Genomic DNA, 18,830 nt, shown 5'->3' on the forward strand with positions numbered 1-18,830 from the left:
CTAACTATTACAGGAATCACCATGCTAAATTTGAAATCGATAGGACAATTCTAACATGCCTAAATTAACAAAAAAAAGCTTTTTAAAAAAGTAAAAAAATCAACTTGTTTAAAATGGACGTACGGACATTTTGGTAATGATTATAGAGTTGCTACGCTTTCTAAATCGTACCTAACTACTAAAGGAATCACTATGCAAAATTTGAAATCGATAGGACAATTCTAACATGTCTAAATTAACGAAAAAAGCTATCCGTGACGGACGGACGGACCGACCCTAATTATAGAAAAGCTTCGCTTTTAAAAACTCAATACTAATTTATGGCAACTTGAGAGTGTGTTGTTTATGTAAGGACAACAAGGGTTTAGATAACAAGAGGTGTTTTCACCCCTTCCCCCCCCCCCCACTTATGGCAAACCCTGTGCATGCGCATGTATTTCTCTTTTTACTTGCTTTCTTAATTTTGATTAAATGGAATCAACATCATATTTAAATATAACTATTAAATTTAAAAATTCTATTGTCATGAAATCTAATTCCAAATAAAAACGATAATCATAACTTTGATGAAATATTATAACAATATAAAAAAATCTTGATACGAAAAAAAATAAATGAATATTTTTTTCTTACAGAATTTTCAATCTGAATTTTAAAGTTATTTTTTTTGTTTATCTGCAAACTAAGTATACAGGATGCTCTAGAATATTAGTGGTTAAAGATTAAAGATACTTTCACACAAAACAATCAATTTATTTGCTTTTCAATATTTTTTTTCATTGTAAAATTTTGTATAATGAATTTACTGAGAAAAACTAACAGATTAATGTTTTAATTACCATTAAAATCTCACCCAATATAATTTCAATGATATAAATAAGACATTTTCTATACTATACCATGTTTTTTTTAAATTAGGGTTGATTTGTGATAAATTTTCTTTTTTCAGGGGGGGGGCGGGGGGGTATCTCACTCCCCAAGAAAAAAGCTTAAAACCACAGCAGGATAAAGCTACATGTTCTGCAAAGTCGAGCCTAATATGTTTAGCAGTTACTAAGATCTTAAACTTCATACAGAGAGACAGACAGACAGACATCGTTCTACTTATCAGTAATGATATAATTTCTGTAAGTGTAAATTTTGATAGATATAAATGATTTGCCTAGCCCAAGCAATTTTGAAGAGAATTTAAGAAAGCAGGGCATTTCCTCTCGATCATGTCAGGGATATTGCAACCAAAGATTTCTTTTTACAGCTAGTTGATCATAATTACCTTACCATTGACAAATGCTTTGATTTTTGTAATTGCTCTCTCAAGTTGAGGAAAGAAATGTAAGAAAATTATATTAAACTACAAATTCTAATCCTTCCCATCCCTGATTTCCTCTGCAATTGAAATAATCGGCTTCAAGAATTTTTTTTTGAAAAGATAACGGGCGGAATTGCAATAACATCTTAAAATATCCCATGTAGCTTATTTTTCTTTTATATTATAGTCAAAAATCAATTGGTGTCTTCCAATATTTCAAATTTTCATCCCCCGAATATTAATTATAATAATATTGCATTTTAAATTTAAAATAAGTTAAAGAATAGTCGCCCGTCATAAGTTTAAAATTTAAGAAAGTCTAAGATGTTTAAAATCCCATGTCCGGAAACAAATATTGGAGTCTTTCCTTCTTCTAATTTTTAAAGACCTCGGAAATTTATCTGAATCAGCTTCTTGTGCCTAATAAAAATGACGTCATACAATTCAAATGACGAATGATAGGCTTGTAAATCTTTTAATTGGCCAATGGTAAAATGTATACTGGCCTATTATTGGTCAAACGTATTGTATCCCGTCATTTTTATTAATCACTTTAAGCTGCTTCATTTTATCTACCCTTTTAAATGGCGTAAGTTTACATGGCATGGGTGAGGTTACTGTCATTGGACAAAGGACATAGGACTGTAAAATGTACTGGTATCCAATCAACGTTTTGTTAATATGCTCTCTAATTTATGATTTAATTAAACCTTGATTTGTTGGAGAGGACTTTTTAATCAATAATTTTAGAATAGGTAATTATATGTACCTTAGGAAAATAAACTAAACTTAACTTAAACTAAACCTTAACTTAACTTAAGATGTAGTGCATTGCCCATTACTTATCCCTAAAGATGCCAGAGTTGCTCTCCATAATTCTGTGTTCAATGTCTTTTCTGGCTAAATGTAAATATAACTATGACCTATTTCTTGTCAAAATATGCAGAGGTATTAAGCAAACTATAAACTTTTATTTGCACGAATTTTGCCTTGATGACTGTGCATTGAATATTTATTTTACTATTTTTAACATCTTCAGCTATAAAGTAGTTTTGCCGGGACTTAAACTTCTCCTTATCTAGCGGACGTCGCCGCGATGTTAATGTATCGATCCAAAGTCGAGGAACTGATAAAACAGGACACTCAAATGTATATATGTTTCAGGGAGAAGGAGGAAGCCTGCAAAGAATTGATGAACACACTCAAATACAAATCATCCTTGTTAGAAGATCTGGAATCGAAGCTAGCTCAGGTAAATTCGCTTTTGGTAGTGCAGTTTTCATTTTGTACGCAGTTTGAGTCAGCTATAAATTGCCGCATTTCTTAAGATAAAGCTTTTTTATGGATAAAATATATAGTGTAAATTTCTTCCCTCGTATAATGTAAAGCACATGAAAAACCACATAATAAGTTAGTTATAAATAGTTGAATATCTTAGGATAAAGTTAGCTTTCTAAAAATAATATCGTCAAAAAAATTAATCACGCTATTTCTTGAATAGATCTTGTATATAATAAAAAATAATTAATGGTTTTAGTCTGCTAAATATTGCCTTTTCAAGTTTGACGAAAAATGGGGTCAGATGGATTATCTAGAAATATTATGTCTATTCTCTGAATTAACATTACAAAATCAAATAGTAAAACTTAAACAGCTTTAAGTCAATGTAATCCTTTTAAGCTAATGTTATGAAGTTTCTAAAATTAAATCCTTTGGACACAAGCTCCAACTGTGATAGTATTAACACTTACAAAAGCTTACCTAATCTTAAACATACACACACACACACACAAACAAGCAAAGATATACAGCATGACCCCAAAAAGCGTTATTATAAATCTTCATTTTTGTGGTTTTGTTGAAATTCCGTCTACACAAATTTACATGCAAGTCCTTAACACCTTAAGGTGGCCTAAAACTATCAAGACCCTTAAAATTGAATGGAGTTAATCTAACTTACGTAAAACAAACTATAACTACAAACTCAATAATTCTTAATTTATTTTTACTTATTTTTTGTTTGATCACACTGTAGTGATTAGAAACTTAAATGTAAAGGTAGAAATTATATTTTCCTTGCCCAAGGTGTTAAACATCAATTTTCGTTGCAAATTTTCACCAATTTTTCACATTGATTTCTGCACACTTATTTCAAAGGACTGTATTAGAAGCAATTAATTCAAAACGAACATAATCAATAATTAATGAATCAACACAATTTTAAAATAACCATAGATTAGGTATTTTATAATCTTAGCAAAACTACTGAAGAAAAATTTTCATGTACAGTCCTTTTTAAAAAATGTTTGGACTCTGCTGTGAACTCATAGCCATCAGCGAATCATTCACTAAAACTATTGTTGAAGCACAGCTTCTCTATAACTTGTTGTATACATGTTTGTGCATCCGGTGGACTGAATAGAATATTTTCTTCAAAATTATGGTGAATTAAATTATTATTTATATTTAATGAAAATAAAAAGAAAAAAAATCTATATTAAATTTAAGAATGCACTGTATGTCCATTAAAAAAATGTTAATTAATTCTTCTTGAAGATTCCTTTGAAAATAAGACACATTGCTTTTTTGGTTCCTGTCATCCTTGTAACAAACATTGAAACAGGCAGCTATTATTGCGGCAATTCTGCACAGTTGGAACTTATGGGAACTGTGTGGTTCTACCCTGTTTAATTTTGCCCAATGGTCAAAGAAAGTGAAATTTCTCATCAATGATACATTTTCACCTTTGTATTTTGAAAATAATTGTTATTGCCATTGTAAGCGCAGCATTTACATGTTTAATTTTATGAACTATTTTAGATCAAATATTAACAGAAATACAAAATATTATTAAAATATTAAATTATTTTAAATTTGTAGAGTTTTGGAACATTTTTCCTGTACAGACAAAACCTATTATAGATTAGATGATTAGATTTTTAATGAAAAAAAAACATTGTGAAGAATGCTTAGATACTTTTTAATCCCACTTGAACAAATATGGCATCATATTTTGGAGGTCAAACAATTAGTAATTACCATAATGTGCTCTACAAAGACTAGAACAACTCAAAATCAAAGAAGGAAATAAAGAGAAAATCTTACCAAAAAGAGGGAGATGTAGGATAAATAAGGACGTTTGCCAAGATAAAAGAAAAGCATAGAATTTGAAAAATTTTGATTACAAAGATCATAATATAGAATAACTATAGATCGCATATCATAATAGACAGCTTGGGTAGTAAAATAAAGAATTTTAATGTTAGTTAGGTACAGTTTTGCTCCAAGTGGGCGAAATATTAAGATTTATTACTAAGCTAAGATAAGCTAAAAATTATCTACAAACAAACAAATACTCAAAGAACAATTGTGAAAATAAGAATGGATAAAAATTATAATTAATGGAAGAAAAAAGATTAAAACATAATAAATAAAGTTTGTTAATTTTTCATTTCCATTGTTTTATACAGGATCATTAACTTTTCTTAATTAAGTGTTTATGTCGAAACTTTGGTACACTAAAAGACACGAAAATTAGACAAATCTTCAGGGTCTTAATTATGTTATGTATTTGATACATTTTAGTTTTTAAGTATGTATCCTGTAGAAGTAGATTTGGGTACCCGTAGATTTAAAACAAGAAAAATCAAGTTTTGTTCTTATTGGCAATAAAAACGTTTTTATTAAAACTATGAAAACGATTACATTCAATAAACTTTTTTTTGGCATTCTAATACAACAAGAACAGTAATTTTCCTCTGTAGTACACCTGAGCTATAAAGAAGGCAAATATATAAATCTAAGCCTACAAACCCATAAATAAAATAAGCTGTGAAAATCATAATAGTTATTTATCGCATCGTGTTATAGACAGCTTATTGGGGATATTAAAAGGCAAAATTATTAGATTAAAACCAGTTTTGTTAGGCCCGACTGGACGAAGGCACGGACTGAAAAATCTGGTATTAATTTTATGTTTTTTTTATTGCTCGTGGGAAATTGTCTGTAATACAATGCTATACATGATTTTTCAGTATGGCTGAGTATATTCAGTGTTGCTTCTGGCGAGTCGGAGTATTTAAAGAATTTTAGAGCAGAATCTTTTTTTTTAAGTTACTTTAGTTGATACATGTACTATTAGAACTTATTTATCGAGGATGATATTACTTTCAAAATAACAATCCTCTTCAATGTTTAAGTAAAATAATTTTTGTTGATACATTTTTGAAAATTTAAATTCCGAAATTAAATTTCTGCTTTTTCTAACACTATTTGGCAGCATAACTATTTTAAAACTTTTGAATACTAATAAATCGAAAATAAGGAGGGGTTAGTTTTTTATTCCCTGCCTAACCCATGCGGAGACAATATAACCTAACCTATCCTAACTTAAAGTACTAAACAAACACGATGTCCAATTTTTCTTCAATCTATTTTAAGATATTATGGGGTGGGGGTGTTCTCGAGAAGGCACTTTGAAATTGCCGGCCAAAAAACTGTTTTATCCTATTATTTTGTTTTCAGAAACTTCATTAGCATACTTTATCCTTGTTTTTTTTATGCCATTCACTAGAACTGCTAACGGCTTAGTACGCTAAAATATTTGATAATGTGTTATGTTTTTATATTAATTTACCATAATTGCCATAATTTATTATGCAAAACATATCATTACAGCAAGCTAAAATTTGCATGGCCAAATGTAATTTTATCAACAAAATATTACATTATGCCTTTAGTCAATATCATTATACAAATTATATGTATACATTATGCATTAGAGGGCCTCAAATTCATGAAATAGATGAAGTTACGTGCATTGTAAATACAAATATGATTAAAGTAAGCAAAAAAAAAGAATTCTTGAATAATTTTTTAAAAACATTTTTATCTATTAAATCAAATAATTACAAAAGTGACAAATCTTAATTTTAGTATGTAAATTTTGAAAAGAAATATTAAATTTTGGTCTGAAAAAATACTTTAAAAGTTGTTTTTTTAAAGGATAACTAATTGCTAAAATTAATGCAAATCTAAGATTTCTTTTTCAATCAACTTTTGAAACACTCTAATAAAAATGTGTCGAAATTACAAAATCCTTTCCTTTACAATTTTGAATAACAAATTTTTTTTTATGTAGGAGCCAAAAAAGGCTTAGACAAAAAAATTTAATTTATGCATGTCTTTAAAAAACATTTTCTTAAAGAAACCATATCTTAATTATTTTGCAATCAATCGGGTCTAAATTTAAAGGCTTATGCGTGGCTGAGGCGCGCCAGCCGAGCCTTAAAAGATATTAGCTTTTTGGAACTTAATAATGATATATAAATCTTCCATTTAACCAAACCAAAAGCTATGAAAAAGCACCGAGTAGCTTCGTTACTAAAATATAAGAGTATCAACAAACTAAATTTATTCATGCATATTTTAAACTGTCACCTCCAGAAATATGTAAAATGGAAATGTTGAAAATTTTCAGAGATCTAAAGGAATAAGACAATGGCCAATAAATTGTTGTATATCCCCAATTTTGATATACAAGCCAAGAAAACGTTATCATAATACTTTGGGGACTAGTATAACAAAGAGCCCAATTTCCCCTCCATCCCTGAAAAATTTTACTTTGTGTTTATGATTGTGTGGGTGTTTATTTTAAGTAGCACTGCTACCCTAATACAATGTCAATCTTTTATATATGTTAGTAAGGAAAGGATTTTCTGTCAGAAACTAAGAATTTAAATTACTAATGTACCGAATAAGTTCTCAATTATAGGAAAGCATTACATAGGCCACAGGTCAAGTAAAAATGTTAATGAATATATTCGTTTCATACTAATTGTATATTTTTAATTAACAATTTTAAATAAAGTTTAAACTTTTTTTAATCAAATATTTATATTTTTTAGGTATTATAATTATTTTAAACAATATTTTTGAACACAACAGTTTTTAATGTTTATGTGTATTTTTCCACCCTTGTTTGTCAGAAAAGGTCTTCGGAAAAGTTAAAAGTACATCAAAGATGCATCATAATTCTTTATTCAATGAAAAGCCATGGATAATGGATAAATTCTAAAATTCTTTAAATTAATGCACTCAAAATCTTTGTATTAATAGTATGTGTGTGTGTGTGTGTGTGTGTGTGTGTGTGTGTGTATGTTTGTGTGTGTGTGAATATTTTGCTAAATTTCTTATTGAAAATGTGGTTAAGTGGTTAATGATTTTGATTGAAGTGTCCTAAATTAATTTTCCTATAATTTGTATAAAGTGTAACAAAGAAATAATTTTCATTGTTTAACATTTTATAGAATTAGAGTAAAAATCCAAAACTTTCTAAGAAAAATAGCCTATAATTGAAGTAAAAATAAAATTATAATCTGTGAAGTGACAAGATCAAGATGACAGGGGAAAAACTTATTATCGCTATGCTATTTCGATTGTATAAAAAAAAGTTTACTACCTAACCATTAGACATTTCTATCCTAGTTTAAAGTAATTAAATGAATTAACCTCTAAAAATATTCCGCATAGATTTGCTTTTAATAACTTTTAGGGCTCGGCAGCCGCGTTTTCGCCTCAAATTTAAATCTGTTTTTCCCCATGAAAATACTATTCCGAAAAGATGGATTTTATGTTTGGGAACAGGTTAAGACATCCAGCTGAATTTAAAGTTATACTATGACGATCTCACTGAAACTTCCACGAGGCTGTCACGCACTGGTAACTATCTTAAGTATTTGAACAAATATTAATAATAAATTGAAATTTGTTGTAGGTAATGGAGAAGAACACAGAGCTGACTATCCAGAACACAGACCTGCAGAAGCAAGTGGTGGAGCTGCATCATGTATCTGACGAGTGTGCCCAGCTCAAGAACTCTCTCAACCAGATGGAGACTGAGTGTGTCACTGCAAAGTCAGAGGTCAAGTCTCTTAGTGGCAAGGTATGCTTATTTAATTTTTACACTTTTTTAAAAAAAAGCATCTACTTTTCTGTTTTCAGTTCTTAAACTTTTTTTTAATGCCTTCTCGTCATTTGTATGGTCTTCGGGACATCTAAAACGAGGGTTTCCCAAAAAATTGTCTCTCCGTTTGACTTTTCATTTGTTAGTTAGTGTCCCGAGGTTCGTTATATATTTGTCTTTACACGACAAAGGCATTAGTTTTCATGCAGCTTATACCAACAATGAAATTAATTCGGGGAAAAAATCACGAAACCTATACGTGTTTTTCAGCTGTCGTTGGGGGGCAACACAACGAAGGATTGACGACCTCTCCATTTGCCCCCCAAATATTATTTTAGATTTGTTTCTCTTCTTGGTTATGCCTTATTCCTGGTTTACATGAAAATTAATCTTGTTTAAACAATGAAGTTACTCTATTTATGGACTTTAAAATAAGCTTACATAATAAAGAATTCATATAAAGTAAAACTATATAAATGTCATATAATTGTAGGACATAACACGTAATTTACCAAAAATAAATATTTTTATTTTTTTAAAGTTAAAATATAAGTTCACATAAAAAAATACATGAAAGAATATTAAAGTTAAAACAATTTACATACACACCCTTCCTTGTTGCAGGTGCGAAACCTTGAGAGCGTACTTGACGAGATGCAACGGGCAGCTGAGAGCCGTCGACAAATAGAAGCCCAACACAAAGAGGCACTGGAAAATCTACGACGTAAACAGGACGAAGTTGAAATAGTAGCCACCAAAAAGCAGGCTGAAACAATTGAACAAATGAAGAAGAAAATTCAAGAATTGGAGGCAGAACGCAAGACTCAGAATGAACGCCACCAAGAGTTGATACTTGAAATGGCAGAGCTGAAAAGATACGGAACAGGTGGTCATAATTCAACGCATTCTTCCCTCCTTCCAACAGACCTTGAACATCCGTCTGAAAATCTTGAAATTGATGAAATTATGGCAAAATTAGAACAGGACAACAAATTCCTAGCAGAGCTGGAAAAGCAACGAGCAGCTGCTAATAATAACCATCACGGCAACTCAACTATACCAAGCAGTAGCAGCAGTAAAGCTGGCAGTTCGGCCAATAGTTCCGGTGGCGATAGCCCGCCACATCACCGTGCCGGCTCCGCCATCACAGATTCTGGCTTTTTATCGCAGTCTAGCCTGAACGGTGGAAACTCTAGTCCTGTAACACTACGAGAACGCACTGTGTCAACATCATCAATGAACCATCCGCGATCCGTGCCGCTAGAACTTCCACGCGTTTCTGGAGCGGATAAAATTAACCTACTAAATGGAGGTACTTATTCAGCGTCGGTGGCGGCCATTAGCATGTCACGGTCAAATTTAACTAAAGAAGATTTGATAGACAGTGATGGCATGGTTGATATACCCGGTAAAGGATGGTCCTGGATTTACATTGCTAAATACTCATATGATCCATTTGCCCATTCTCCAAATGATACACCAGAAGCGGAGCTAGCACTCAATGCTGGAGATTATATTCTTGTCTGGTCAGACCCAGATGATGATGGATTTTTTGATGGTGAGATTCTGGATGGACGCAAGGGTCTTGTGCCCTCTAATTTTGTAGAACGTTTGGAAGGGCAAGAATTGATTGAATTTTACCAATCTGTTTTCTTTGGTATTGGCGATGGGGGTGATTCTATATGTACATCAATTGCTCAAGATCTTGATTTTATCAGTTCAGACGAAGGGGCTGAAGACACATCACAAAGATATTTCAAATCTCGCAAAGCTACACTCAGCTACTATGCATCTTGCACTGATTTAGATATGACAGAGGATGAGGGGGTGGGGGATATCAGCCCCGCCTCAGATTATGTTGCTCCTCCCAAGCATATTACATTAGAAACACAGCTGAATAAATCCATGCTTGTTGGCTGGTCCATGCCTGACTGCACCAGAGAATTATTAGACTCATTTCAAGTGCTGGTTGATGGTAAAGTGTGCGCTACTGTTAAAGCCACTGAAAAGCTGTTGAAAGCTACTGTTATTGGTTATGATATCAACACAAATGTGCACAGAATTTCTGTAAAAAGTATTGGTGTCAACAGAAAATCTTCAACCGAAGCTGCTTGTACAATGGTTATTGGCAAAGATGCGCCCTTGGGACCGACTGTTCTGCGCGCTACACGCATTCGCACAACCTCGGCAACCGTTGCATGGATGCCTTCAAACACAAATTTCTCACATACACTACTGTTAAACAATGTAGAAGTTAGGACCGTTAAACAAGGTGTTTTCAAGCATACCATTGCAGGCTTGAGTCCTAATACGGTGTACAAGGTGACCGTCAGAGCAAAGAACATCAAGGCGGCAACGTCCACCGACATGCACTCGGTTAGCAAGCTGTTAGATACACTGTCAAGCCATCTGGAGATTAAAACTTTACCACAAGGACTTCCAGATCCACCGTTAGATGTTCAGGTACATTTTTATGCTATCTAGTATTTAGTAATACTCTTTAATCAAATCAAAAGAAGCTGTGGTTCTATCACATAAAGCACCCTCCCCCACTGATACCACCTCCCCCATTAATTGTAAATTAGGTTAAAAATATCAAATATTTAAACTATATTTGTTAAATTCTCTGTGTTTTTTAGATTATGTGATATCTAATAACTCTTTTGAAATGCCTTAATTAGTCTATAAATTAAACTTTCTAGTACTAAACTTTTATTTTACAACATAATGACTTTACGATCGTATTTGACGTTTTTATAAAGATAAAACTAAGTAATTATTAAAGTTTATTGATGGTAAATTGTATAAAAATGAAAAGTCATGAGATTAATTAGACTTTTTCTGTGTAAAGATGATATGATATTTATTATGTTCTTTTTAGAACTAAAAAAATAATATTTATATGTTGATCATTATTAAGTTTTTTAATGTTTCTAAATTGTGATAAATATATAGAAAGTCTAGATCCTTAATCCCCTGAACTTAACAGTCGGGGGGGGGGGGGGGGGGGGCGTTGAACAAACAGGGGACTAGCACAAAATTGTTTAGCCCTCTAGCTCTAATAGGAACTGAGATAATAGGGGGAGGGGGGGGGCGTTGAACGCCCCTCCCTCCCCGACCGATTAAGGTGCGGCAAGGGGTCCGACTGTTAAGGGTTAATTGGACCAATAGGGAATCCGAACACATTGTTGGTTAGAATGTATACACATTTTGATAGGAAAGGACTGTTGTTTTTTAATTTTTATTGTAAGTCAGTCATAAAAAGTTTAATATCTTAGGATACACCTTAGCTTTGAGAAATTTTTCATGATAATATCAAATTCAATTTAGAAACAATTTGATTTCAAGAAAGAAAAGAACATTTTGTGGTTTATAATAACTTTTCGGAGCTAGAAAATTAATAACACGTAATATTTTTAACCTAAAAGGCTTTTTCTATACTTTATTTCCTATGTATTATTAGGTTGAGTCGGCTACAGAAGCTGGTTGTCTGAATGTGATGTGGCTGCCAGTCACCATCACACCCAACGGCCTGTCCAACGGCGCACCCGTCACCGGCTACATCATCTACCTGGACGGACAAAAGGTGAAGGATATCACAGACCCGACAGCAGATTCGGCGATCATCAGGGTACCGCCGAATTCATGTTTTGAGGCAGTCACTGTTAGAACTAAGTCAAAGGATAAATTATCACAGGTAAAAATAAATAAAATTCTTCGAATAATTTTATTTAAATACTATAAAAATATTTGTACAAAGGAAGCAGCTCTATAATTCCTTTTATTTTTCCAACCGAAATACAACGCTATGGGGAATATGTAATTTTCTCGGCTGCTGTTTAATATATACTTCTGATTTCTTTGTGAATATACCTCTTTTCAAAGAGTATCTATATCATATAACCCAATAACACTTTGTCCATCAGGCTTTCGGTCATGCTACTTTTCTAATAAAGGTTAAATAATATCATTCTTTCTCTTTCTTATGTTCTTCCCATTTTGACCACTGAAAATCTGATCTCCTTTGCCCGTTTATCAATCCATGATTTTTTTGTGCTTCACTGCTTATGGATGTTATCATCCTTGTTTTTTAAGTAGAATATTATAATTATAGTGTTTTCATTGAAAATCTTTATTATAATAAGTATATTCTAATTAATCTCAAAAATATTAAGATAAATTTTCATTTCTTAACTTAAATAACTATTATTTTTTTCAGGAGAGCTTTCCTTGTCGTGTACCATCCAGTATGTCCAACAAACCATCACATATACCATCTCAGGTAAAAAAAATGGTTCAGCCGTTTAAAAGATCCTATGTATAAGATATAACTCTATCGATCTTCTAAATAAATACAGTCACATTTTTATAATTCGATTATATAACTTCATATAAGTACATATTTATTTGTCGATATTTCTTATATTTTCTATTTATGTATTACATATTAAATACATAATATTATTATTTTTATAACTATACATTATTACATTCTTCTTTAAAGCATAGCTACTTTATAAAGTTACGCCTCTAGAAGAAACCTCTTGGGGTGTTTAGGTCCCCAAAAATATTTAAAAACCTTCCTTGGACCTGTAATAAGCTTCACTTTAAAAGGAAATCATATGGGTTCAGTGGTGAGCGATATCCTTTGCTACAGACATAAAAAAAACTTACTAATTAACATGATAGGATATATAGAAGTCAAATTTTATATTTTATGCAATCTAGTGCTTTACGTTACTTTATCTGGTACTCAAAGTTTTATAAATTTGTTCTCTTATCCCTTAAGATCCTTGAAATATCCATCTTCACCTTGTCATTTATCTTTTTCGTACGGGGAGCTAAACGGCACATTTGTGATTTGCTACGCGAGCTTTGGACGTAATTGTTTTATTGTATTTGATTCACGCATTCTTCTTTGAAATTATATTTTAAACATTATTTATTCTATTTAATAATAAATAAGAAGACATTCGTTCTAAACACATGACATGAACATAATGATGCCTCTTCAATAATAAAACAATTTGTGCAATTTTACATTTCAATCCTTATCCATCCTTATACCACAAAAAAAAAATAAGCTAACCAATAAAGAAAGTTTTTGTTATACTGGTCTGTAGAATTTGACATTGTCCACTTTCACTCTTTCATGTCCCCTTAAAGACGGGACAACTAAAAAATTTATCATATTGTCCTTTCATGCATTAATCATAAAAATGCAACCCACCTAATATAAGACAATTACATAACTCTATCCTAATTCTCTTATGTAACAAATAATCAATAAATATTGTAGTGATAATTCTTTTACCTATTATATTAACAAATATATTATTTTCCCCTAATAATATTATATAACTAAATTATGTAAAAGTTTAAATATTAAATTAGTATTAAATATATTTTTAAAATATATAGTATTCTAAAATTATCAAATCTACAATTATTTTATATCATACATATTCATATTAGTCTGGTATATAGAGACATACATAATAGCATTTCTCGTATTCATTCCAAACCGATTAATATCCAATGGATTATAACCGGTTCTCATTCATACGAAAAAAATATGTCTAATCTAGCATCGTATTATATCCATTTTTAGCCCGTGCCTTCGGCATCACGGGGCTAAAAAAACTGGTTTTAATCTTATAACTGTACATTTTATATCCGCGGAAAGCTGTTTATAATACGATGCAAGAAATAACACATTTTTAAAGTTGAGTTGGCCTCCCTTCCCCCAACAAACAATATTAGTTAATTGTTGCGTTAATTTCCATTTTTTTTCAGCAATGCCAAAATAAAATTTTTTAAATCTTTAACTTAACTAGGTATAAAATAAATATTCTTAATTTAAACTGCTTTTTAGGACGCTGATTCTGATTCTGACAACGAGCTATTGGAGAAGCTTGCAAGTCACGCCAGCCTCCTGCGACCACGCGAGCTGATCATCAACTACGCTGCACCAAACGGCGTCCCTGTGGCGACTGCCGGCGGCGGCATCGGTATTTTCCCAGCCGACCTCGATTCAGATATTGGGCCCAGCGAGCTGTCTGACATAGCAGAGGAGCCAGAGGATGAGTTGACTGATGACAGTGAATCTGTTTGCTCAAGAAATTCCCGCATTTCCTTGCCTAAGATTAATATCAACAATAATAATTATCCATCCTCAAGCAGTTCCCTGACAAAATCTGTTAGCAATATCAGCAGCGGCAGCAGCAATCATGGCAGCAGTACTTTGATCTTAGGTGGCAGCATTAGCAATATTAGCAACAGCAAATCTTTTTCAACTTCAGTTTCGAGCCTTACTGCAACTTCAAACAATAATTCAGTTAACCACAGCTATAATAATTACAGCAACAACATTCATAACAGTAAGAATAGCATCAACAACAGCTATAAATCCACAAATCTAAACACATGGAGCACCACAACTACAACAACCACACCTTATGTATCAACCTCAGTTTCGTCATCTGTTGACTCAAAATTGAACCTGAACGAATCTAGTCCGCATCATATGATCCTTAAAACCAACAGCAACCACTACACAGAGCAGCAACAACAAAATGCTCCTACCGGTAGAAAATCCTCCAATTCAACGGTTGTTGTGATTGATCAGAGTGAAACACAAACAGCTGTTGATGATAGTGATACTTACAAAGTGAGCACAACTACTCAACAACCCAAGAACGAGCGTGTAAGGATTTTTGTGGCCCTGTTTGACTATGATCCACCAACTATGTCGCCCAATCCGGATGCTTGTGATGAAGAGCTGCCTTTCCGTGAAGGTCAACTCATTAAGGTAAACATAAAGGATTTTTTTTCTTCAAAGAAGGTGTATCAACTTTTTTTTTTTATAGCTAGCCGGTTCTTTTAGTAAGTAGTAGATGTAAAATTTTTCATAGAATTCAGATATGCAATCGTTTTTTTTATAGACATCTTATTTTTTAAGTAATATAAGTTTAAAAAAAAAAAAAATTAAGTCGATTTCTAGGTACTAAAATGCAACAAAAAAAAGAAAGAAAATGGCCATTATGAACAAAAATAGTAAGATCTTTAATTTGACACCTTACTTTTTCAATTCTGTCAGGTAATTATTGAAAAAATCGATTTTTCTAAACCCACGAGAATAAAAACTTTGAACTTAATTTTATTATTTCACAGTTAAAAAAATATGGGTTCATATATACCTTTAGAATCAGAAAAATATTACGAATTCATTGTAAGCAAAATTGAAAAAAAAAGTTTACAATATAGTATATAAACTACAATAAAAGGAATTATATGAAAATATCATATTATATTGTACAGGCAACGTCTTAATTCTTGAATTGAGAATAAAAATGGGAAGGGGGTAAAGAGGGGGTAAAGAGGGGGTAAAAAAGGGAAGACGATAGTGTTGCCTGAACAAAAAATACAATTGGCCATTTGTTTAATTTTTTTTTTTTTTACTTTTTTTCAATTTTGCTTACAATGGATTTGTAATATTTTTCTGATTCTAAAGGTATATATGAACCCATGTTTTTTATGTCTGTTTGAGAAAATATTTAGGTCTAAAGTTTTTATTAAACCGAGGTTAAAAAAATAGATTTTTTCAATAATTACTCAACAGAATTTTAAAAGTAAGGTGTCAAATTAAAGATCTTACTATTTTTGTTCTTACTGGCCATTTTCTTCTTTTATTTTGTTGCGTTTTAGTACCTTAAAACCGACTTAATTATTTTTTTTAAAAACTTAAATTACTTAAAAAATAAGAGGTCTACAAAAAAAACGATTGCATATCTGAATTCTATGAAAAATTTTACATCTACTACTTACTAAAAGAACCGGCTAGCTATAAAAAAAAAGTTGATACACCTTCTTTAGCATTCTAGATTTTTTGTTTTTAAAGCAAGCCCAGAAGCAACATGGAAATCAAAATCTTAAACTCTAAAATCTAGCTTGATGACAAAATGTTTTCTTAATAAGTCACTTCGTCCGTTTAAAAAACTTGATTTAAACTTTTAAGTACATATTCTTAGAGTCTTGATTTAATTCATTGATTACTTTCTTATTACGAGAAAAATAAATGAATAGGAATCTATAAAAATATTATTCAAATTTTAATGTTTTGAAAATCTAAAATTTTGCTAATCGTTTTCATTTAAATAAAAAAATCAATAGGAATTGATTCCTAATGAGATAAATTGATCTAACTTTTGTAATTCAAAATTAAACCAACCAATTAGTCTTGAATCGAATATTTTGTTTAATATTATATATACATTCATTGTCAATTTTGCAAAGGTATTTGGAGAGAAGGATGGTGATGGATTTTACTGGGGCGAAGCTGGAGGAAAATCTGGTTATGTACCTTGCAATATGGTTTCTGAAGTTCAGGTATGATTCTTTCTATTCTTTAATTGCTTTGTACTTTGACTTTAGTGTATAATAGATCTAATATAACAATAATTTGATAACTTTAGTGTATAATAGATCTAATATAACAATAATTTGATAACTTTAGTGTATAATAGATCTAATATAACAATAATTTGATAACTTTAGTGTATAATAGATCTTTTAAGACAATAACTTGATCATACTCTTTTAGGTTGATGACGCTAGCGTAGCTGAAGAACTCTTCCAGGAACAGTCTGGCAGCCACTCCGCGGGAACAAGCACAAATGCCGCGGCAAACAACAAACACCACCAACAGGACAAATCTTCTCCTGACAGATGGGCGGATATCTATGAGGATATGCCTGTTAAGAGAAAGATTGCCCTGTATGATTATGACCCCAGGGAGTTGTCGCCTAATGTTGATAGTGAGGTTGAACTCTCATTCAGGTAAGAAAATGGTCTCTTGTACAAATAAACGTCATATTAAATGAAAGAGGTAATGTTATTTGTTCAATTGGAACAAAATTAAAGATTTATTTTACACAAAAACGTCCTTTTATAATATTTAGATTTTAAAGACTTCTAGACTTCATATGATGAATAATTTTCCTATTTTAGGACCGGAGATATAATTCTTATCTATGGCGAAATGGACGATGACGGCTTCTTTATGGGCGAAATAGAAGGCCAACGCGGCCTGGTACCCTCCAACTTTTTAGCCGACATACCCAAAGGCATGGACAGTAAGACTCTGCTGTATCAAATGCTAGGAGCAGCGGCAGTTGGACCGTCTGCTACGGCCGGACCAAGAGTGTTAGGACAACAAAGACAAATGCAGCCGGTAGCCAGATGGTAGCAATGAAAAATAGCAGCATGGTACCAGACAAAATTCATTTATTTGAAGACTTTAAAAAGAATAAAATTTCATATTTTATGTGATTTAAAACTATTTCTGTGGTTAGAAACCAACCAATGCTCAAATCAAATAAAACACTTGTGGTGAAACAGATATAAAGTGAAATAAAATATGGAATATTTTATCAATAAAACAGTTATTAAAAAAACTGATAAAATATAAAATGTGTCCACTAACGGCTGTATGTGTGTTAGTTGAAGAGAAGAAGAAGAAAAAAACTATAACAGTGAGAGAAAAAAGTTTGTCAATGCAAAAAAAGTTTGTACATCATGCATATGATTTATACACACCCCGCTGTCAATTCATGACAATTATTGGTTAAAATTCAAATATATTTATGAAATTCATAATCATATGTGACTATATTAGAAACACTGCAAGTGATCGAAATGGTATAAAATAATTTTTAAATTAACCCACAAAAGTGATGCGCGGTGTTAATCTTTGTAACGTGGCGCGTTTTATGCATTTATTGTGCACTTAATAACCTAACACATCATATAAAAAAATCGGTGCAACAATGTTTTTGATCAAAAGTAAAAAAAAGTGAAATTGTATGTGAAAATTTGAGCCTATTCTATTCATTATAAAACCTTGGAAATTAAGTATCTTTATGTAAAGGCAATAAAAACTAAATAATTGGTCTTTTAACCTTGTAGCTAGATTTTTATCCAATTTTATTCATACAGTTTGATGTATATAATTATTTTGTTGAATAACACTTAGAAATGTGTTGTAACAAGCATCTTTTCATCAGTATTACATAATTTTAAAATCATTATAAAATGTAAATTGTCATACATGATATAATTGTTATTATAGTAATAGTTAATAATTGTGATAACTTTTTATGTTTATATTATGAATACAAATAAAGTTTATGTTAAAAAATATACTTTATTCAATTTTCTTTCTCTTGTGTACCTCAGCCACTCTAAAACTTTACTTTGTCCGTCGGAAAGTTCATCAAATAGGTCAATTTATAATAATATGATCAAAAATTCATTTTTACATGGAGCATCAGAAAGATTGGCATTAACATTTTTGGATGCATTCAACAAAAAACATTGAAAAACCCTAATCTTCATGGGAATCGCTAAAACTTTCTGGTGCTTGTAGTAAAAATGTTATTGTTTCAGTGCTTGACATTCCAGAGAGAGTGGGAACAATGATCTGTTTATTAAACGAGTCCCCAAAGTTTAAAAATAACGTTTTCTTATTCGTTAATTAGGTTAACAATTTTTGGGACT

At 31.4% G+C, this 18,830-nt stretch overlaps 1 protein-coding gene across 1 annotated transcript in view; it reads left to right on the forward strand.

Annotated features, from left to right (window-relative positions):
• LOC145321911 (RIMS-binding protein 2-like) overlaps positions 1–18,485 on the forward strand; it is a 90,115-nt gene extending 71,630 nt beyond the window's left edge. The window contains exons 3-11 of the mRNA XM_080163575.1: positions 2,474–2,561; positions 8,085–8,252; positions 8,898–10,736; positions 11,737–11,970; positions 12,493–12,555; positions 14,149–15,084; positions 16,569–16,661; positions 16,876–17,111; positions 17,283–18,485. Coding sequence (XP_080019701.1) covers positions 2,502–2,561; positions 8,085–8,252; positions 8,898–10,736; positions 11,737–11,970; positions 12,493–12,555; positions 14,149–15,084; positions 16,569–16,661; positions 16,876–17,111; positions 17,283–17,520 — 3,867 coding nt within the window. The 5' untranslated portion in view covers positions 2,474–2,501 and the 3' untranslated portion in view covers positions 17,521–18,485. The remainder of the gene's footprint in view (positions 1–2,473; positions 2,562–8,084; positions 8,253–8,897; positions 10,737–11,736; positions 11,971–12,492; positions 12,556–14,148; positions 15,085–16,568; positions 16,662–16,875; positions 17,112–17,282) is intronic.
• Positions 18,486–18,830: the final 345 nt, after the last annotated feature.

This window comes from Acartia tonsa, chromosome 1, assembly GCF_053477335.1.
Source record: "Acartia tonsa isolate MP-2025a chromosome 1, ASM5347733v1, whole genome shotgun sequence".
Lineage (NCBI taxonomy): Eukaryota > Metazoa > Arthropoda > Copepoda > Calanoida > Acartiidae > Acartia > Acartia tonsa.